Genomic DNA, 21,170 nt, shown 5'->3' with positions numbered 1-21,170 from the left:
AACACACAGTCACTGATATTAAGTCATAATAATGAGACTCGGTCTCAGCCTCCCGGGGGCCAGAGCGCTCCTGCCGGCCTGGACCAGGTGCGTCGCCACCCCGAGAGCAGCCTGTGACAGGGGCGCATGGCCCGGGCCTGCAGGTGACTTCTAGGGACAGACAGTAGGCTCCAGGGAGCCAGCAAGCAAACAGGCCCTCAGCCCTACAGCCCGAGGCAGTGATGCTGCCATCAGCTGGAACGGGCTCCCACGCAGGTCCTCCTGCCCTCCCAGCCCAGTGGAGAGCGCAGCGCCACCGTGCCAGGGTGACAGCGCTGAGCCGCCCCGCCGCACAGAGCAGGCCCACGGAGGCGGTGGCACGGGCCACGTGGGCTCTGTGAAGCCCCTGCGTGTGGGGGCCGTTTGTTACACAGCCACACAGGAAACCAGGGGTTTAATGCCAGCTAAGCACGTGCAGCTCAGCCTGCCTGCGGCACCGCGGGTGGTTTCAGACAGCACTGCGGGGCAGAGACGGCCCTGCCTTACCTGACGGCCAGCACCCGGAAGCAAGATGTCCCCTGCCCCACGGAGCGCAGTGCGCAAGCCCTCTCTCTGCCCAGGGCCTGGGGAGCCGACGGCACGCACACGGCTAAGAAACCCTGCCGTGAACCAAGTGGGGGGCTTCTCCCAAATGGCCTGAAATGTCCCTATGGTGCAAAGGACCACCCACAAAACAGCCAGAAGGCGGGGGGCCGGGGGGCAGCAGCTGGCACCATTTGAAATCTTCTAGGCTTCCAACAGTCACGGAAGCCGTGGCTGGCTAGATGTTAAGAAGGTCCAAGTACTCCTTTCCTTCGCATGTGCATTCACACATATGCACGTGGGCACACATGCACGCATGCACACACATACACGCATGCACACAGTAACCTGAACCGCGCAGCTGCAGAACAGCCCCAGCCCCAGATCGCAGGGTCCCGCCGCGTCCTGCTCAGCTGCAGGGACGCCGGCGGCCCAGCGCTGCTTACCTCGCAGAAGCTCTGGCACGGCTCCTTCCGCAGGTCCCAGGACTCCTTGCAGGGCTCCAGGCACTGCGGAGGGACAGCAAAGGTGAGTCAACCCACAGGCACGAGACGCAGCGGAGACGTAAGGGTGGCCTGGGCCCGGATTCGGCCATGTCTCCTGCTCCCGGGCAGGCATCGCGGTGCGTTTCACCCGTGCACGGCCGGACTCCGGGAAGTAGCATCGCGGCGGGCACCAAAATGCTCGCCTCCACACGGCGGCAGACGACAGCTTCCCAGTGTGGAGGGGACACCTCGGGCCAGGGCTGGCCGCCGCTCTCGGGCACAGCAGTGTGGTTAAGAAATACTTTTTAACGTGGTCGTTACAGAAGGCTGGGGTTTTCTTTTCTTTTTCTTTCTGATAAACAAATACTAACTTGCTTTTCTTTTGGAAACATAGAGTTATTTTCTCTGTGCTGGCCTGTAAGTAACTGAGTAAAGATGCATTATATATATATTCAGTATGTACACACTCATATTGTTGTTACTTATGTCTTTAGCTCAGCGAATAAAACAGCATTAATAGTCATCCAGTGTCATGGCTCTATTAAAGTATATTGAATAAACCCGACACGACTCTCAGAATAAAGTGTGAATACATATGCATTGCTGTGGATACATGCAGTTTAATAAATCAAAGGTAATGCCTAAGACCCCCTGTTCAATAACAATTATAATAATAAATAACATTGTTGAAAAAACAAAGCAGATATAAGTACATCTGTAATACAGAGCTCATTCCTATATACAGTACTATGTATAACAGTATATAAGTAGAACTGCATGAAAATATAGAGTAATAAATAGGAGATAGCATCTAGGCCTCACAGTTGGAATGAAGAGGTTGAATTCACATGAATGGACATCTGATTTTCAAAATTATATTTTAATGCAAGTTTTAGTTGGTAAAATTAATAGCCACCTCTAGTGCCTGCCAGCCATGTAAATATTGGTACAGCCCTGGCACCCATTAGCTCATGACTGTCGAGTCTACATGCCTTTTATTTCACTATCGACACATTTCTCCATTAGGACCAATTACTCATTAAAATTTCAGACACGTATAATGTGGAAGTCGGGATATATATGGCCCTGACCTTTTCAGTCTACTTTCTAATCACCTCCCTGTCTTAAAATAAAGATGTAGTTACACAATACACTGGAAAAATGTATGATAAAACTGAATTGCAAATGTCCATTTCTAATTAAAAGCAAACCGGAGCAGGTGCACCCGCGTCCCGCGCACTGTCGCAAAGCTGCCCCCGGGAGGGACGGCCAGGCAGAGGGGCAGCCCTCGGAGCTGGTGAGAAACGCCGGGGTGTGGCCCGCTTCCGGCCACGCGGAGTCACCGTCCCCGGGACAGACGCCCGGGAACCTTTCAGCGAGTTCTCCTGGACGTTCTGACGATTCATGAACTTTCAAAGGAGCCACCTTACGGCGGTACGTATCTTACAACACGTGTGTGTATAGAATCACCACATTTTGCACCTTAAACATACGCAACGTTCTGTATCAACAATAGCCCAGTCAACCTGGGAAAAAAACAGGGAGAATTCAGGGAAAACAGAATCTGGAGCACCTCTTCTTTGTTCCATATAACTTTCATCAAGAAACAACCTAGTTCCTCTGAGAATATTTAAGATGCTATATTCTTTAACACGGCCTAGGAACAGTGCCTTTTTAGTTTTTTTGAAATTTTTAAAAACTTGAGCTCATCGCCGGTACTTTTCCAAGACCTATCTGAGCTTATGGCACATTTATCGATGTTCTCTTCCATAAGCACGTTCCCAAAAAAATGCACAATTTTTCACCGGAAGAACAATTCTAACAGACTCCCATTTTTCTAAAAGCAATGAAAGCTTTTAAACATGTATCTACCCGACCTATTTTATGAGTTCCCTTTTTAATTGTTTTGTAAAAACTATGTCAAGGCCTTATCCTCACGGCTCTCCCGAAGACGTGAAGACGTCGGCTCCTGACCACCAAAGTGTAGCGCCGGCTGTATAATAAGCGTGCCTGACCCCATTCATCCTTGAGATCATTGGAACAGAACAAAGGGCACGTTGTAAAACACCCTGAGGCTGGGTTCTGCTGGAGAAGTGACGCTGGGTTCCGCTGGAGAAGTGACCGCATCCGGACCCCTCCGCCAGGGCTGGGGCGATGGGTGGACGCGGGCCCAGCTCCGTGCAAGGGAAGTCTGTCGCGTCTCCGGGAACCTCGAGCGCGCCTTCAGTCCTTACCAAAACTGCTCAGTGCGGTGCAGCTGGTGGTGTGCCAGAGGCCTTGGGTCACTCCTGTCTTCTGTCCTCGTTAAAGGTGTGAATGAAGAAAACACGCAGCTACACGTGGGCAGGGCTGCCTCGTCATACCCGCAGACACCGGTGCACGCACGGGAAAGGCGAACCACTGAGTTCTCCGCACGTGCAGATGGCCACCTGTGCTCCCGACGGCGTGAGAACAGCCCAACGCCCTATCCAGAACAAGGATCCCTCACGAAACCAAAGGTATTTCTGAAGCGCTAACGGACGCAACACACGGCACACCTGTCTGGCTAATCCCGGAGCTCCGTCTGCCAAGGGCGGCGTTGGGAGGTGCGAGTCATTGGAAGCCCTGTCTGAACTGCCTGCTGCCTCGTTTCCAGCAACTACGCGTCGGCGAGGTCTACGCTACATCTCAAAATGTTATTAATGCCAGCGTGACATTTTCCTCCCGTAAGCCACTGTGCAAACCGCCCGGCAAGGACAGCCGCACGGAGGCAGCAGAGTAAGTTGTGTGGGATAAACCCGCCGACGCTCCAGTGCTTTCCAGGGCTCTGGGCTCAGGAAATGGTTTCAACAGAAGCCAAAGCGCGGAAAAAAATCACGACAGCCATTTCTCTCTCACACCAGAGAAGAAGAAAACACTTCTTGTTTCTCCAAGTCACAGTAATGATTTATTTTTAAGTTTTGCCAAAAGAGAGAGCTGAGATCTCTCTCCCATAAGAGAAGGTAATAAGAAATAATGCTACAAGAGATAATTGCGTTGCAATTTGTTTTGGATCGTGACTGTACATGTCTTGATCATAAACTGCCTCAAACTACAAAAAAATGCAGTAACAAAATTAATACTAGAAAGTGTTTTCTTTTATTTTTTTAATCCTCAGCAAAGGATATGTGTACTGATTTTAGAGAGAGGAATGGGGAGAGAGAGAGAGAAACATCAATTTGAGAGAGAATCATTGATCAGTTGCTTCCCACACACGCCTGGACTGGGGATAGAACCCACAACCTAGGTATATGCACTGACCGGGGATCGAACTCACAACCTTTTGGTGTACACGGGACAATGCTCCAACCAACTGAGCCACCCAGGCAGGGCAATACCAGCAAGCGTTTTAGGCTTTTGGGTCATAGAATGATCAACTGTTTCATATCGTTTCCTCCTAGGCTATGCTTCAAACCGAATAAAGAAAAACTTCAAAGTTCAGAGAAATTTTTAAAAAGAAAAAAAAAAAAAAGGCTGAGAGCACTAATCACATAAATGATCATCTAGAAAACAGAAGCTAATTATTTACTTCATCTAGGAGAAAATTTGCAGTATCGCTTGCTTAGATGATAGCTTTATATTAAGCATACGTTTTAAAACGCAGTGAAATAAAAGCCGTTCATACAATATTCCGCTAGACTGTAAGACAGGAGCACGGGGACTTTGTGATATTTATTGCCCTACTGGTAGCATACAGTAGCAATACATTAAGTATGTGTGGAATACATTTCGAGATAAATTGGAATTGCTTTGCAACAAGAACGAACCTAGGGTTGGCACACTCAGATCCTTCCAGGGACCAGGCAAATACAAATAGACGTGACGTGTCAGGCTGTATTAAGAGCAACCATGAGAAATAGGAAGACCAGGAAACTGGGGCTCTCCTGACGTCCAGGAAACTCTGCCTGTGGTTGGCCTCTGGAAGGGCCTGGCACCCCAAACCTCACACAGCAACCAGTGGCGTGGATTTTACATGAACCTTTCCAACTTTTAGTATGACACGCAACGCTGCGCATGCGGCTCTCCGTCTGCTGTAGCGGATGGGCAGCGTGGGACATGAGACAAATTACTGGAATTGCCTGATGGTTCTGCGTGGACGGATGCACTCATTGGATCTCGGGCAAGGTCTATGGACGCTTTATCTTGTTACGACACAGGACAGAGGCACTAGCTTCGCAGAGGTAGGGGTCAGGGGCGCTGCTTCAACGTCCTGCCATGCCCCGGACAGCTGCCTCTGCCAATAACAAATGCCCTGGAGGCACGTGTTCCTAGTGCTGAGGCGGCGAATTTTTGGATAAACTGCAAGAGAGATGCAGTACCTTAGTCGTAATAACAGAGCTGGTCTTCAGAAACGATGTCCTCAAGGTAGACCAGGAAAGGCTACTCAAACTGTGGCCTCTAGTTATGGGACGGTTCTATATTTTGGGGTGGCACGCACCCTTCAGAGTCATGGTTTCCGGTCATGTGAGTTCCCTGGAGACGATAGCCAATAATTAGCATGTCAAGCCCAAAGTAGAGGGGTGCGCATGGAAAACAGCGGGTCCACGAGCCAGTCCTGTCTAAGCAACTTCTTCAGCCCCCATGAATGGCCTCCCTGAAGCTGTGTCGTTTCTGTCCCCTCAAGGCCACATCGCTCCGACTCGTGTCCTGCCACCATGTCTGTTCCTTCCAGGGACCTGTTCTCTTCCTCCACCCACACCAGCAGGTGCTCACAGCCGGTCTGTTCTGGCCGCTGCTGCCCACACATCACACATGGCTTTGTCCTCGCGCCACCGTGGAGCATTTACAGTGTCCTCCAAGAGCTCTTACGCGTTATTGGTGACCGATCTGGGGAGTCCCTGAGTGGCATGAAGTCTCACCGTCCCCAGCTGGCTGTGAAGGCCTCTGTGGGAGGGAACATGGCGGCTCACCGTCCCCTAAGCCTTCACCAGGCGTACAGGGTCGAGCGTGTGGAGGGGCGAGCCGACCCTTGGAACGCACCCTGGGTGGCGTGGCGGTGTGCCGGCACAGAGCAGGAACGCAGAGCCTTGACTTCGGGCGCCGACCGCCACGTGTGTAAGCTACACTTGGGAAAGTCGCAGACACGATTTGGCCCCTTAGCTAACTCAAACAGGAGGGGACCGCTGTTTATGACAGCTTGTTAAAGGTCACTGAACAGCAGCGGAAGAGAGCTAGACGCTGTGCGGGCTGGCAGAGCATTTTCAGAATGACGTGGGCGGGGATCCTCCGAGCCAGTCCATGGGGGTACATCCCGTTGGCACATTTACTCTTCCTTTTTGGGGAGAGGAGGTGGCCATGGAGGGAGGCTGAGGACACAGGGCAGGCGGCTGCGGTGAGCCTGCAGGATTTGGGCTTGTGCTCCGCATGGGCAAAGGGATCATCTGCATGACAAAGCCCTGCGCGATTTGTGCCTGGTGCCTGCAAGGGCTCAGCGTGGTGGGGGATGGGAAAGGGATTTGGAAACCAAAAAGGGCTGTGCAAACCTACGAGGTGACTCAGTGATGATGACCCCAGGCAGGACCCGGTCCCAGAACGCCCAGGAGCTGCAGATTCCAGGTATCCGTGCAGTTGCGGCCCATGAAACTGATATTCCTCCTCTCAGACAAAGGCGTGCAGTTCATGCGGCAAAGCGCTAACGCGGAGGGAGCCCATGGCTATTGCTCAGCTGAATTGCCATCTGGACAAAATGCCACACTTTCATAAAAGAACAACACAAGAATTACTTTACCTTCATAGCAACCAGAATACATTCTGAGGCCGAAAAGCTTCCTTCAGAATTCAAATTTTTACACAAATGTCCAGGATTTGAGGAACTGGAACCAAAATGACATTTTGTTAAGAGAATAGAAACCATGCTAAAGCGAAGCAACAGGCATTCCATATACTCCAACCTGTTGAGTTACCACCTGCTAAATCAACAAACAGGAATGAGTATTTCTGGCATGCAAAGTACTGAGTCACCAAGGTCGGGGAAGGGATGCGTTCTGCGCCGGGGTGGTATCTGATCTCCACGGGAGAAAAGCATGTCAACGAATACATCTGCAGCAGTGACACCTAACATTAAGTGGCAGAAGAAAATGTCCCATGAGAAACAAAGATGTGATATGTATTTCCATACGGGGTCATTGGGGAGAATGTCACAGAACCAAGGATTCAGGAATGTGCTTAGAAGGCCGAGCAGACCTTGGACAAGAGTTGTAGTGAGCTCTGGAGCCTGGACAATACGGGGGGCGGGGGGGGGCAGGGCAGCACGGGGTGAAGATAAGGGGAGGGGAGGAGACAGTAAAATCCCAGGCGAGGACACGGCCCTGGGGACGCAACGAGGAGCCAGTGACAATCTGAGAGCCAGAGCTGCTCACCCCCGACTCTGTTTAAGATGACGCGAGCGTTAGACTAGGCGATGGCTGAAGGGACGTGAGCTCCTGCGGCAAAGGAAACCAGAGCTGAAGTTTTTATAATCTCTTCCAGATCTTCTCTCTGCCACCGTGCCGCTGTGGTGTTTGGATGGCGGAGCCGCGGGAGAGACAGGAACCAGGTGTGTGACCCCCTGAAAGCCCATAGGGGCGTGCAAGCTCAGGAACATGGTTCCCAGTTTGCTTTGAACGGTGGGCATGTGGGGGAAAGGAGAAGGGGAACCCAGTACCATTTCTGGCCCAGATCTGCCAGGGCTTGACGGTGTCCATAAGATGGCATTGGGGGGGTCAAAGATGGGGAAAGACGTGGAGCTGCATGTGAGCTGCTGACTTTGAGGCGTCTATGGATTCACAGGAAGGAGTGCCCAACACGCTGCTGAAATCGTGGATGTGAAGCTGTAGAGAAAGGTCAATGCTAATGGTGAGTGTTTCCAAGATTCTCTTTTCCTTCTCTCCACATCGTTCACGCGTTGGTTCACTCATTCATTCTTTCTACAAAAATCTGCTGAATTCTATGACCACGCAGGCATCCCGAGGGACGCGTTCCCCTCATTTATGAGCGACACACAAGAAAAGCCTGCCCTCAAGTTCTTCACAGTCCACAAAGGTCAAAAAGGGGTGAGCACAAGAACATATATGCCCAACTCCTAGGTACGGACAACGGCGTGGTGATGGCCAGAGGGAAGAGGGACAGGGGCCGGGTGGAGGCGGGCAAAGGGACAAAAGGAAATGGGGACATCGCAATAGCATCAACAATAAAAACAAAGAAAAAAGGTCCAGAATACGTGTCCAAAAGGAAGCCCGGAAAACGCAAAGATTGACGTGTCAAGAATCTGGGCAGCTGGGACCCACAAGACACAGATGAACAAGACGGAAGGGACCTCAGTGTTCAGCAAAACGACTTTTCCTCTGTTTCGTTCCTCCTTTCTGCGTTCGCCGATGAGAACACAAGAACGCAAGGAGACACGGGAATGGCAGGGCTGGAAGGGCAGGGCGGAAAGACGGGCCGCAACATGCAAACACAGGATCTTCAGACACGGGAGGCATCCCTGACGGCAGCTCCCCCGGCCTACACCTTCACGGTGGGCGAACTCAAGCGCCTGCCGAGAAGCCAAGGCTGGGCAGCCGGCCTCAGGGCGCTGGACTCTGGCCGCTCGCCTCCGCGGTTTGGCTCGGAAGGTGTGGGAATGTGGACGCAGGACACGTGACATCCCTCACCTGCCACTTTCTAGGTATTCTGTCACTGTGGACGCTTTAAGTTGACCACGCTGAACCACAGGCTTCTGATACATAGAAGGTGCGGGAGTATTTGCCCACGAGGACTCTTGGGCAATAAAAATTGTAATGAGAACATTTAAAAATGCCTCCACGTAATAGGTGAGCAATGAATTGGGTACCCTTTTTCTATATTTATTTTTTTACTTATTTCATACTTCCCTGGTATCTACCCTTTTTGTTTTCATTGACGAGGAAAATAAAAGTTTCCCCAAGCATGTCCCAATAATTGTCTGCAAAGTGCGGAACTTTCTGACACCATTCCAACGCTATGGCTGGGGGGGTGGGCGGCATGATTCTCGTGGGCGTGACCGGAACGCGGCATCACGTGGAAGACTCCCAGGCTGTGCCTTTTGTAGGACACACAGTAAACTTGTACGGAACTCCTGGCCGCTGAATAACAGAGATCAAACAATGGCTTCTGTTTAAATTTTGTCTGGGTCGCTGCCTAGATATAACAAGAAGCTTTGGTTTTCACAAAACAATCCATCTATGTATATATATATTCACAGCACATAACAATGCTATCGATTTCTAAATTAATGGCAGCAAGCGTCTCTGGGAAACTGTAGATCTCATTTTCTTTTTTAAGATGGAAGTGTTTTGTTTCTTTTTTTTTTTTACTTGAATATATTTTCTAAAATATGTACACCCTACTGCCCTTAGAAACGGTCATGGACCCGCTCCAGCTCTCAATGGGTATAGACATCGTCACAATCCTGTGTGTCGGAAAAGGGCCTGCGCGTTGCCAAAATCGTGAACTGTGTTGGCAGACAGCCCGCCCCGCAGCCGTGCCGCCGACCAGAGCCTGAACCGGAGGCGACCCGGCGCGACATTTCAGACCACCGACCGGCTTCCTCTGAAGCGTCCAGCGGAGAACTGCGCTCCACCCCGGCGCCCCTCGTGGGAGGCACGGGCAGACCCGGAATCAAGCCCCCTGTAATGGCTATGATAGGTATGTTGTTATTATATTACTGTTTTATATCACCCCAGTGAAGACAGAAGGCATCCCGGAAGTCCTCAGTGCTCCTCTCCGAACTTTTTGAAGTGTTTTAAACCAAGTTAAAAAATAAATATACATAACGTAGTCTGAACGTCCCTGCCGATCGCAGAGTTTCGCCAGCAGGCAGCAGTACAGATCGACGGCGGCGCACGCCTACAGAGGGTGGAAAGACGGGAGAGCGGCTCTCGGTGGGCCACTAAGACGACATGCAGATTCAGAGGCACGCACTTGGCACGGGAAACCGTGTCCTGAGCGGACGGCGTGCCGTCCCACAGAACAGTTTCACGAGACCCTCGCAGGCTCCGTAAAGCTGCACCTCGTAGGTTCTACGAGCAGGTGGTTCGGGCCCCACTCGGGAGCCCCACGGTTCGGGGCCAGTGCCATGCCCGCCGGCCTGCAGGTCCCAGGTGAACCCCTGGGGCTGTGTAGCCCGCGCAGCCACCCCGACTCCCTGTCCTGTCCTGGCCACTCACCGTCAAATCAGGGGCTGCCTTCCCCCAGCCCTGAGGTCCCATTTGCCCCGAACACGTCCCGCCCTCCTTTCCACCAAGCAAACCCTTTGGGTGACATCAAAGCCACACACGATGAAACTAGGAAATGAGTCTCACCTACGGATGCTGCAGTAGAAGCCCCTCAGTACCGGGTCCCAAATAATGACTCGCCCCCACCCCACTGGAACCAGACACACATGCTCAAACCGGCAGACCCGTCGCTGTGTTACAGGTGCAGTGACGGGGAACGGAGGGCACTGCCCACTCGGTTAATCATCTTTTGCCCGTAAACACGCGTTCACAATTGTGTTGCAAGGACGCCTTTCCTCACATGAAGAAGCTTCTAAGCTAACAAGAGCACTTAAGAACCGAGGGCAAGACCACCCTTCCTCTGGGAAAATAAAAAATGTGTGTGTCATCGGACTGCTCCAAATAATCAAGCCTCGCTGGAAAATTGTTATCTCTTTGTGTTGTTTGAAACCCAGAAAGTGTAACACACACACACACACGCACACACACACACACACATCTTTTTTAGTATAGTTTGGTTACAGGCGTGTGTCCTTTGGCAGAGTATCCAATCAACCCCTCAGGGACCCCCAGGTAATCAAAATAACTCCAGGAAGCCGCCATAGGCCTGAGTCGGGTGTCAGCAGGAAACCATCGTGCGGACCCAGAAGACGGCACTTCCCTGGATGGGATTCTGCATCACTCAGCAGGAGCCGCCGGTCCCAGCGCCCAGCAGGCTTCCACAGCCGGGCCCCGTCCCCAGCGAGAGCCGGCATTTCACGGGCACAGCATGCTTCCGGGGTCAAGGACACCTTGACACGTTACAGGCTGCATGAAGATGACGACCTCCCTTGCTTCATGCTCCGCTGAAAAATTTATGCACGTCTCGCGCGGATCCTTGTTCGCGAATGTATTTTTTTTCTACACCTTTTCTTAGCGGCACACACTTCCTGAGAGATCATGTCACGGGAGGAGGTGGGGACCGTGATAATCATATGGGCAAGCTGGGTGGCCTGCTGTTCTTTTCCCTGCCACCGAATGTGGCACACGTCCCCGGAGGCCTTGGGTGTTGCGCTCTGTCCGTATCCGAAAGCCCACAGAGCTCCCTCGGAGCCTGTCTCTTTTCTAGGAAGACGGTTTACGTCTGCAGTTGATCAGAGCGGCACAGGTAGACAGGCCCTGCTTGCTTACTGTTCCCAGAAATTAGATGCGTCTGTCTGGTGGCAGTGTGAGAAACGCTCACAATAAAAACTGGGACACAGGACTTGAGCAGTAAAGCGAGGCATGGCAGAGGCTTCCTCAGGAAGATGCTCAGCCTGGGGACCGTTGTGCCAACAAGAGGGGCAGCTCCGACTGTACCGCAGTCACTGCTGCAGGCTGAGATGGGCCCATCCCTTCAACCCTTCCAGTGTTTTCCGACGCCCCCAAGCCCTGGTATGAAATTCCTGGCCGTGATGCACCTGGCGACAGAGAGAACAGCTGTGCGCTCAGGTGCAACCCTGCTCCGTCGGACATGCAAACAAGGTCCACGCCGCTTCCCCAGTGGTCTATGGTGCCCCCGACGTCCACTGTAGCCCTTCCATCCACTTGCTTCGGAGTAAACAACAGAAGTAAACAAAGCATCCCTCTCTCTGCACTCCGTTCCCTCCCTTCCTGCCTCCCTTGCCCGCAGATGGATTTCCTGAGCCGCAGCTCTGTGCCCAGCAGCCTGAGGGACAGTGGGAGCACCTGGACCCCTGGACCGGCCTGCCCGCTTTGCTCTGACGTGTCGTGAAGGACAAAGTCCATCGAGCCCTTCCAACAAGGGGGTGACGCTGCAGAAGAAGAGGACAGGGGGACCCGGACAGGGACACGCTAACCTGGCGTGGGCCCAGGGAGAGCGTTCTGGGTGAAAAGATACCCGGGCAGAAAACGAGTCACGAGGAGACAAAGGACGCATACCGACTGGGCTGGAGGGAGACCGTGTTCGCCGAGATCGGGTCTGCCACAGCACGAAACAAGGCCGTGCATTTCCGCCACGCGGACCCCCCCCGGGGGCACTGCTGTGCTCTGACATGGGAGACACAATGCGTATGTCCCACGCAGGCTACCCAGAGTGCACCTCGGCTTCTGGGCAAACAGAAGCTGGGGCTGTTCCGTCCGCAGAGGAACTGCGGTGTGTGTTTCCCGACGCACAGCGGGTGTGAAGTCCAAGTGCAGGACAGCGGGGAGGGAATGGCTTTGCTGTGGAGGACACGTATGTTCCCTCCGTCAGAGATGAACGCCCTAGCTTCTGTGTCTCCAAACACCCAGCGCTGCTCTGGAACCCATCCTTCAATGACCGTGCCAAGAAGCACAGCAAGGCCAGCTGTTGGCCACGGTGCAACTCCCTCAGTGAGATTCCTGGCAGCTGGACACGCACACGCGAGGACACCCCACGTTCCGAGACCTGTGTGGTATCTGCGTGTTTCATGACCAGGTTCTTCCATTCGGAGGGAGCTTGAAAAGGCTCATGCACACGAGACATCAATTTGGAAGTTTTAGAAAGGGGTTCTTACCCTCCCCCCTCAGTAGAGCGCTTACTGTAACGTAGGATGGTGACATCGGCCAGCATCCCCAGCCACGGACACACAGAACGAAAAGTAAAAGGTATTTACTTTACACGTTTCGTTATTTTCTTCCCAATTCACTCAGCTTGTCGTCCACGGGTCAACCCATGACAGCGAATTACAACCCCTTCAATCCGCCGAATAACATAGCGGTGACATGCCACCCAGACCATGGGGACGGGGGCCATGTGGCCACATCTCAGAGCCAACATTGCTGGCGCCGGATCCTCTGAGGAATGCGTTTCTGCTGTTTCTCCAACGTGCTAGAAACGTCCCTAGGTGTTTGCACAGCACATTAGAAACGGTACCCACTTCACTCACTTCCAACAGGAAAGTGTGGCTCCCCCTACAAAGACTTGATTGCAAACAGAAGGCACCAAATGACACATCGGACTGGCTGCTTCTGTCTGAAAGCGTCTACGACATATTTTAAGATTCCAGACGATGAGCTTCTGTCTCTTACATTTTGTAGAAATCGGTGGCCGCCGCTGCTGGTGAAGGAGCAGAGGCGGTGAGCTTTCTGGGCACAGAGGTCTGCCCCACGCCCCTCTCCAGCGCCCCCCGCAGAAGACAGGGGGGCCGTGATGGCAAAATGCTCTCGTGCCCCTGGGTCGAGGACTCTGGGGAGTTTTATAGACCACCTAACAATCAGAGCAGGGGAAAAGGGCGCCTTTGTGCCTGCGGCTACTTTGTCTCTGCCGGGGCTGGGGGTGGGGGCACTTCCCTCCCCGCGGGCCATCACCGCCCGCATGGCTAAGCAGCTGGAGGCCGGCCCTTTCACTGCGAATTTCACGGGCTGATAAAATGCAGCGGCTGTTTCCCTGGGGACCTCAAAGCCCTCCTTTGTCAGCCCGTGGAGGGTCAGGTTGAGGCCTGCATTTGGGCAGCGGCATCTGTGTGTCTTCACGCCACCCGAGGTCTGGGCATGGCGGGGGGCCGAGGAAGGGGACCCCGAAAGGAGGCAGTTTCAGCAAAGTTCTCTTCGCGGGGCCGATTCCCTCCTGCCACTGTGTGACCCCTGGAAACAGGCTGCCCAGTGCCCGGTCGCCCTGCCAAATCCACCCCACGAAGCCCCAGAGACCCAGTCTCCCTCCCCTTTCTGCAGGCTGGGGTCTCCCTTGTTGTTCTAATGGGAAAAAACAAAAAGAAAAAGAAAAACAAAAAACAAAAAGCATAAGCTTTTAATCAGGAAAAAAAAAGGGAAGAAAAATATTTTAAAACACCATGCAAAGAAATCGCATTGGAAATACGGAGGATATATTTTTGAGGGCGTTATTTTTCTTTTTAGTTTCTGGTTAGAAATAAAAACCTAGAGCTCAGAAATTAACCCTCGCCGTGTGGGTAACGCGCGGCGTGTTTAGAAGACATTTGCCATTGGAGAGCAATAAAGAGCTCATTCCATCTCACACAGCCTCTCTGAAGAAAAGCTTTGCGGGACAAGATGAGTATCGATTATTCTTGTAAGTACAGCTAGTTTCTACTCCGGAGAGAAAGCAACGGGGACCGATGGGCCCTCAACACTGAAGTCACGGACCAGGACGCCAATCCGTCCTTCGACCGCAGCGGTTTTTCCAGAGGAATCCGAGGCGACACGGCAGGGCCTTTTCATCATCCTGGGTGACACCTCTTTCTCTGACACTCTGCTCTGAGAGGAGGGGTTTTCTGCAGCCCCTCAGCCTGGAGGTCGAAGAGGAAGCCTCCTAGAAATGTGTAGGGACTCAGGGGAGGCCCACAGACTCAGGGCTTCTGCAAGACAGGCAGCGACCGAAAAGAAACTGCTTTACGGAGCTGAAGAGTCCTTGGAAACAGAACGGAGTCGCACGGCCCTATGCACGGCCCGTCCACGCGTTCACAGGCTGCCCGGGAAGGCTGCACACTGAAAGCCACACGTGCTTAGAGCCTGCGGCCGTGCAACCTGATGCAATCCGGCTGTTCAGCAGATTGACCCATCAGCTCAAAACCCTGGGGCTGGAATTGTGCCTGGCAGTCCTGAACGGGGCCCCTGGTTGCCTTCCATGGGTGTCCTGTCCTGGTTAAGATTTAGCTTGCAGAGCACAGAGCTGGGAAGAGGAGGGGGTGAGAGTCAGCGGGAACTCAGTCCAGGTGAGACGAGGGCTGCTGGAATCCCAGGTGTCCTCTTCCAGGGCCCAGTCCCCTTGAGCTCCAGGGAAGGAGCAGCAGACAGAAAGGCACCAGGGACACATGGGGAGGAACCAGACAGAAGGGCACCAGGGACACACGAGGAGGAGCCAAACTGTCTGGCCTCAGGGCAAGAGCTGGGGAGGACTTTCTCCCAGACAGAGGTGTGGACAGAGACCATTGTTCCTCTGCTGAGCACTCCCCCTACACACACCGTAGACAGACACCGAGTCTCAGTCTCCATGGAGCTGGCTCACAGTGTTCACCCCACCCTGGGGGTTCCCTGAGGCCGCGCCCCACTCAGCTTTTGCATGGGCCTGAACCTCTCTCAGCGCTGATCCTCACAAGCTGCCGGCCTCGGCCCGCACTGCGCACATCCCTTAAATGTCTGCAAGGTCCCCAAACCCCACACAAGCAGCGGCTGGCCTCAATGTGCCCTGTACACTTTACTAAGCAGCCCCGGCCCTCATCGCAGGCAGCCTCAGTTTGGAGCATCGCCTCTCCGGGGTGCCTGCAAGCCCCGCCCAGGCAGCCAGCAGCTGCAGATGGCTTTGCAGATCCCAGCAGGTGGCCCCGAGCCGGGCACAGGCAGCGGCTGACATGCGTCTGCACCAGAAGCAACAGAACTGATGGCTGCCTTCCATGCACAACAACAGCGCACAACCAGCCACCTGCATAAGGGACACAGCCGAAGTGTGGACTTGGCAGGCAGCTGCACCGGCCACACTGAATCCTGCTCTGGGGGACAGCCCCCCACCCCCCAGCACCAGAGTCCCGGCCAGTCCTCGCAGCCAGTCCGCCTGAAGGTCAGCCCCACCCCCTGGCATGGCAACAGCAACCAGGCTCAACTACAAGAGGAGGGCACACCCACCCACAGCAGGGACAGCCCTGCGTCACCTGGCTCAGGTGACTAGCACAGCTGGGCCACTGGGCCCCACGGGACACCTGCTACATGACGCCACCCTACGGAGCCCGGGACATGTGGCACCTCTACAAATACACAGAAGCCAACACAGGGAGGCTGCCAAAATGAGGCAACAGAGAAGCATGTCCCAAATAAAAAATAAAAAATTTAAAAAAACCAAAACAGAATAAAACTCCATAAAAAGAGCTGAAGGGAATGGAGGCAGGACATCTAGCAGAGAACGGCCGCCTCTGCATCCCTCCCTGCCCCTCACTGCACTGGCCCCGACACACAGTGGGAAGCTTGCGCTCCTGAGGACGGGACTCCCGCCTCGGTTCACAGAGACATCCCCCAGGACACGCTGAGCAAGGAGGGGTGCCTGGTGGAAGCACACGCCTACCATCACGGCAACGCAAGGCCGTCAGCCTGCACTCGGGTGAGTCCTGCAGGTTCAAGCCCCCGGCAGCAGGAAAGAGCGCCTGCCGACTCACGTGGTGTTGTAGCGGCCCCCAGCCACTGGTGGGGCACAGGGGCGACGGACCACGGCCCAGGGAACATGTGAGCAACATTCAGGGATCCTCACTCTCTAGGAGCCCCTCTGAGGCCCGGGAAGGGGGCCCTGCAGTGCGCTCACAGGCAAAAGGTGCAAAATGAACCATTTTCACGTATATTCCTGAAGCCCGTCGGCTTCTGTCCCACACCCCTCCGCCGCGTGATGGGGAAAGCCTCTATTTCTTTCGGCAAAGCGCAGGCCAGTGTGCGTTTATCTGCTGCCCGTGACAGCTGCGTGGGGACCCGCTCAGCTCCAGAGGGCCCAGCCCCCTTGCGAGACTCGCCACCTCCCTCCAGAGGCTCCAGGGCTGTGGGTGTGTGCTGGTGTCTCCGGGCGGGGCCATCACGGCAGCGCTCCTGACCCTGGCGGCTGACGCACGGCCCACCCTGGTGCTCTGCGGCGATCACAGCCCCAATGGCTTCCCGGAGCTGCAGGAGGAGGGCAGCCACCATCAGGGGGGCCAGCGCTATTCTCATCTCCAGGAGAGGACAGCGTGGTGAGACTTGACTAAGTCGTCCCCTGAAGATGTGGTGTTTGATCATTTTAGAGACAGAGGAAGAGAGAGAGGGAGCAGCATTGATCGGTTGCCTCCTGTACATGCCCCACCCTCCCAGGGATCGAACTCCTCATCTAGGTATGTGCCGTGACTGGGGATCGAACCCACAACCTTTTGGTGCCTGGGCGGCCCTGCAACGCAGGGAGCCCCTGCCAGGGAGCGATGTGAGAACTTGCCGAGGTCTGAGAGGGGGAAAACCTAAACTATTTCCCTCAGCCCAAACTAAGTATAATGGGCAAAAGGGTTTTGGACAGGTGAGATGTGCCTAACACACCTTCTTACAAAGAAGCCCTTTTTTTTTTTTTTCCTAATATGGAACATTGAAAAATTAATCCATGCCTTTTGTCATCTAGTAGTTATGGATTGAATGATGTCTTTTAACCCTTTTCGCCAAATCTGTTGCCCCCAGAACACAACAAGGACACCAGCCTGTTAAACCAAGCACGCCGTTGACCGGAGGCAGCCAACTGACCTGGAGTCTGCACGATCCTTCCCATGTGGGAAGGCCACCCTCCCCTCCACACCCCCACTCTTATTAGAGTCTTCTGGACCCAAGGGTAGGTAGGACGACGACCATGTCCAGCTTGAAGCAGCTAGAGGAGCGTGAGACCTTCGCCCATTGTCCTTTACAAGATTACAAAGGGTCCTAATATTTGAGAGGGGGGGGATAGTTAATTTTTACGAACCAGGGGTATGGACTTGGGGGGGATTGCTGGGGGAGGGGGGTGCTGGGTGGAGGGGAACAGGGGGGAGAAAACTGGAACTGTTGTAACAATATAATCAATAAAAAACATTTAAAAAAAAAAAAAAGAACTTGCGGGGAGCTACAGGCTGAGGCCAACACACCCCAGTTGCACTAGAAACAGACACAGCAGGGAACCGAAGACGGAAGCGGTGCTGCTACAAACAGAGGCTGGAACTGGTTCGGGCTGCAGAGCAGGGGCAGGGGGACCACGGTCACCCCGAGGAGGCTGTCCTCTAGCCACCCGGCCCCCATCCAAGGGACCGGAGAGGTGTGGGGGTGGGGGCCCGAGGTGTCCTCTCAGGGGGAGCCCTGGGAGAACACCATGAGAAAGGGAGCCCCCCTGCTGAACAGAACTAGCTGATCCATGAAAGACTTCTCAAAGCCTCAGGGAGACGTTGCCGGGGGCCATTGCTAATTAATCGTTCTGCGGATTCTCATGCAAATGCACCCTGGGGGCTTTGATGGCCCTGACACCTGAAAGAAAGCCCCCAGTGTCTGCAGAGGGAGCGAGGAAGGAAGGCAGGGCCGGCAGGGACACAGAGGCTGGGCCTAGTGCCTGGGAACTGCGGAGCCGGGCGGCCCAGTGGCGGGCAGCGGGGCTTGCTCCAGCCCACCCCAGAGACCACTGCTGGCCCTGTCTCGGGTGACATTCCCCCAGGGGACACGCAGGCCAGACGGCAGCCACAGAAAACGGGGTGTCCTTACCACGGCCGGTGGGTGTCCTTACGCCCGATTTCAAATGACACACACACTCATGACAGAAAAATGACCTAAATTGGACATTAATGGAAAGAAACAGGAGGGAGGACATGAAATGGCACCAAGAAAGGGGGTGCCAGGAACATACGCCCCCCAGCGGCCTCCACAGGCCTCGAACACCGGCTGCAGCCACTGCCCGCGGCGCCCACTCGCCGCCAGGAAAAGGGGACCCTGATCAGCCCGCACGATTCACGTGTGCGTTCCTGCAAAGCAAGCAGGGGGGCAGGGAATTTCCTCCTGAAGTTCAGAAATACCATGTCCTACCCAAAGAGCAGACTCATGAGCCGGTCATAGAAGCGACGCGGGGGGGCGCCCAGAGAGGTCCCCGCCACACACTAGCCGCACCCGTAACCCTAGCCCGACCGCGTCCCTGCGGGGCGACACCCGCTGATACCCGCGGCTCTGTAGGGTCTGACACGCGCGCTCACAGCCGGGCCTCAGGGCCACCGGATCGAGCCCGCCTTCCTCCCGTCCAGAATCCTGGCAGCCCTCACAGCAAACGCACGAGGCTGTACCTGTCCCTTCCTTTCTCGCTTCCCCATGCGCGCCGCTCTTCCTTGCAGCTGTTCCCCAGTTTGCTGATTTCGAGGGGCCAGGTAGGAGGAGCAGGCACCGCTGGCAGGCAGCACGGGCAGGGCACGCCACCCTCGTCGGTCTGGGGGTGCTGGCGTGGACTGGCGTGACACCCCAAGAAGAGCAGCGGCCCCTGCGTCCTTGGGGCCACCCTGTCCACCTCGTTTCCTCTCACCTCCAGCTCACCCCGGGGGTCCTGTCAGCTCCCACTGAAACACTCCCAGACTCCCCTCCGTCCCCTCCCTCGCTTCCTTCAGGCACCTGCTCACACGTGCAACTGTGCAACCAACCAGGGTCCCCCCCTTTCGCAGAACAAACCCCCGCCCCATGAATTCCACCTCCCCTGGACGCGGTGTGATTTTTCTGCCTTGTGCTCCTCACCCACGACCACGTTTAAACTCGTTCATTTAAACGCATCTCCGGTGCCTTGCCCGCCGGCACGGAAGGGAGCTCCGGGGGGCGCGCGCTGTGTCTACGTTACCAAAATCCATCACCATGTTGGGCACGCAGTAGGCGTTCAATCAACATTCAGAGTGTGAGGGAAGAATGAGCCGCCATAACAAGAGCATGCGGGCACAGATGTGCCGCTGCCATTTCTGGAGTCCAGTTAACGTGGGTGGAGCACCAAGCACAGTGCCAGGGTGAAGATTCAGTGTCGACCGAAATAGACATGGCTGTCGCCCTGAGGGGATCAGCCACCTATATCCCCCGGCCTTGGCCATGAAAGGAACGAAACCCGAGCTTCACCGGCGGCCTCGGCCCCCTGGCTGCCTGACCTCCAAGGCCAAGGCTCCCGGCCCAGGGCCACGCTGGCACGGCTGCGCCCAGCCCACGCCCCCAGTCCTCCAAGCTGACCCGGTGCCTTGTCTCCTGCTGGCCGGCAGCAGGTCAAATCTACTGGCAGAGGATTAGCAAACCCTATTTATATCCAAACAGCCTCCAGTAATGTTAGATACCCGCCCCCGCCCCCGAGCAGATAAATCTGTGCTCTGCTCCTGGGGAACATGACACCGGAAGACAGAAAAGCCACCGTGGTCTCCCTGAAGACCCAGCCCTATGCCATCGCACAAAGAGATACTTATCTCAGCACCAAGACGTAGATCTGATCTTTGGTTAAAAAGTCACCGTGATGGGGACGAAAGAAAGTCGCCTGTCCAGAAAGCAAAGGATTTGACATTCCTTCACGCTGGGTTTGATCTCCACTTAATCCATGGAGTGTAGGAAGAGTGCCAGTTTGTTAAGAATTAGGCGTAGAAAGCCTTCAGCCTGCATCCAGTAGCAGAGTGATCGTGGGGCCCGCTCTGTGACAGCTGGCCCTTGGTGGCTGCTCTCACAACACAGGTGGGGATGTGACGGACTCATCTGTTTATGCCTCTAGAACACCCTGGGCGCCCCTTAGAGGCAGGGGCTGTCTGTGTTACTTGGGGTTCCACAAGGCCCGGCCGCCGGGGCCCAAACCAGCCTGACACGTCTTCTTGTGCGGCCATCACCTCACCACCATTTCTAAATGTTCAAACGGCTGATAAAATCTACAACAAAAAATAACATCGTCAGAGCACGTGACGACCGTATGAAAATCCAATGTTGATGTCCAAAAACAAGGTTTGGTTGGCCCCCGTAGCCACGCATTTAAATGGCTGGATGCACGCTAAGGGCAGAGTTGAATTAAAATAGGGGCAGGATGGTCCTGGCTGGTGTGGCTCTGGATTCAGCGCCAGCCTGCAAACTGAAAGGTCGCTGGTTCGATTCCCACTCAGGGCACAGGCCTGGGTTGCAGGCCAGGTCCCCAGTTTGGGGGCGCGTGAGAGGCAACCAAACATGGGTGTTTCTCTCCCTCTCTTCCTCCCTCCCTCCCCCTGTCTATAAAAATAAATAAATAAAATCTTTAAAAATATACCGGGACAGGATGTCCCCCAAAGCTGCAAGTCCTTGTTATCTGGCCCTTCGGAGAAAATAACTGGCCCTGCCCCCGTGGTCTCCGTCACCAACTCCTCCCCCAAATCCAGCAGGAACCTGGGCCCGAGTGGGCGCTCCCCCAATGTCCACGAACAGGAACTGAAACGGTCCGCTGAATGCAGACCTCTGCAAAGAGTCTGAG

The 21,170-nt window shown here is 54.6% G+C and overlaps 1 protein-coding gene across 1 annotated transcript in view; it reads right to left on the bottom strand.

The window, feature by feature from the left end:
- The window catches only part of ANOS1 (anosmin 1), a 90,077-nt gene that overhangs the window by 36,864 nt on the left and 32,043 nt on the right, over positions 1 to 21,170 (bottom strand). Inside the window, exon 5 of the mRNA XM_090264175.1 lies at positions 1,008 to 1,070. Within this exon, the coding sequence (XP_090120301.1) occupies positions 1,008 to 1,070 (63 nt within the window). The remainder of the gene's footprint in view (positions 1 to 1,007; positions 1,071 to 21,170) is intronic.

The sequence above is a fragment of the Furipterus horrens genome, unplaced genomic scaffold, assembly GCF_987537825.1.
Source record: "Furipterus horrens unplaced genomic scaffold, mFurHor1.1.pri manual_scaffold_17, whole genome shotgun sequence".
Lineage (NCBI taxonomy): Eukaryota > Metazoa > Chordata > Mammalia > Chiroptera > Furipteridae > Furipterus > Furipterus horrens.
This window is presented reverse-complemented; position numbering and strand designations above follow the sequence as displayed.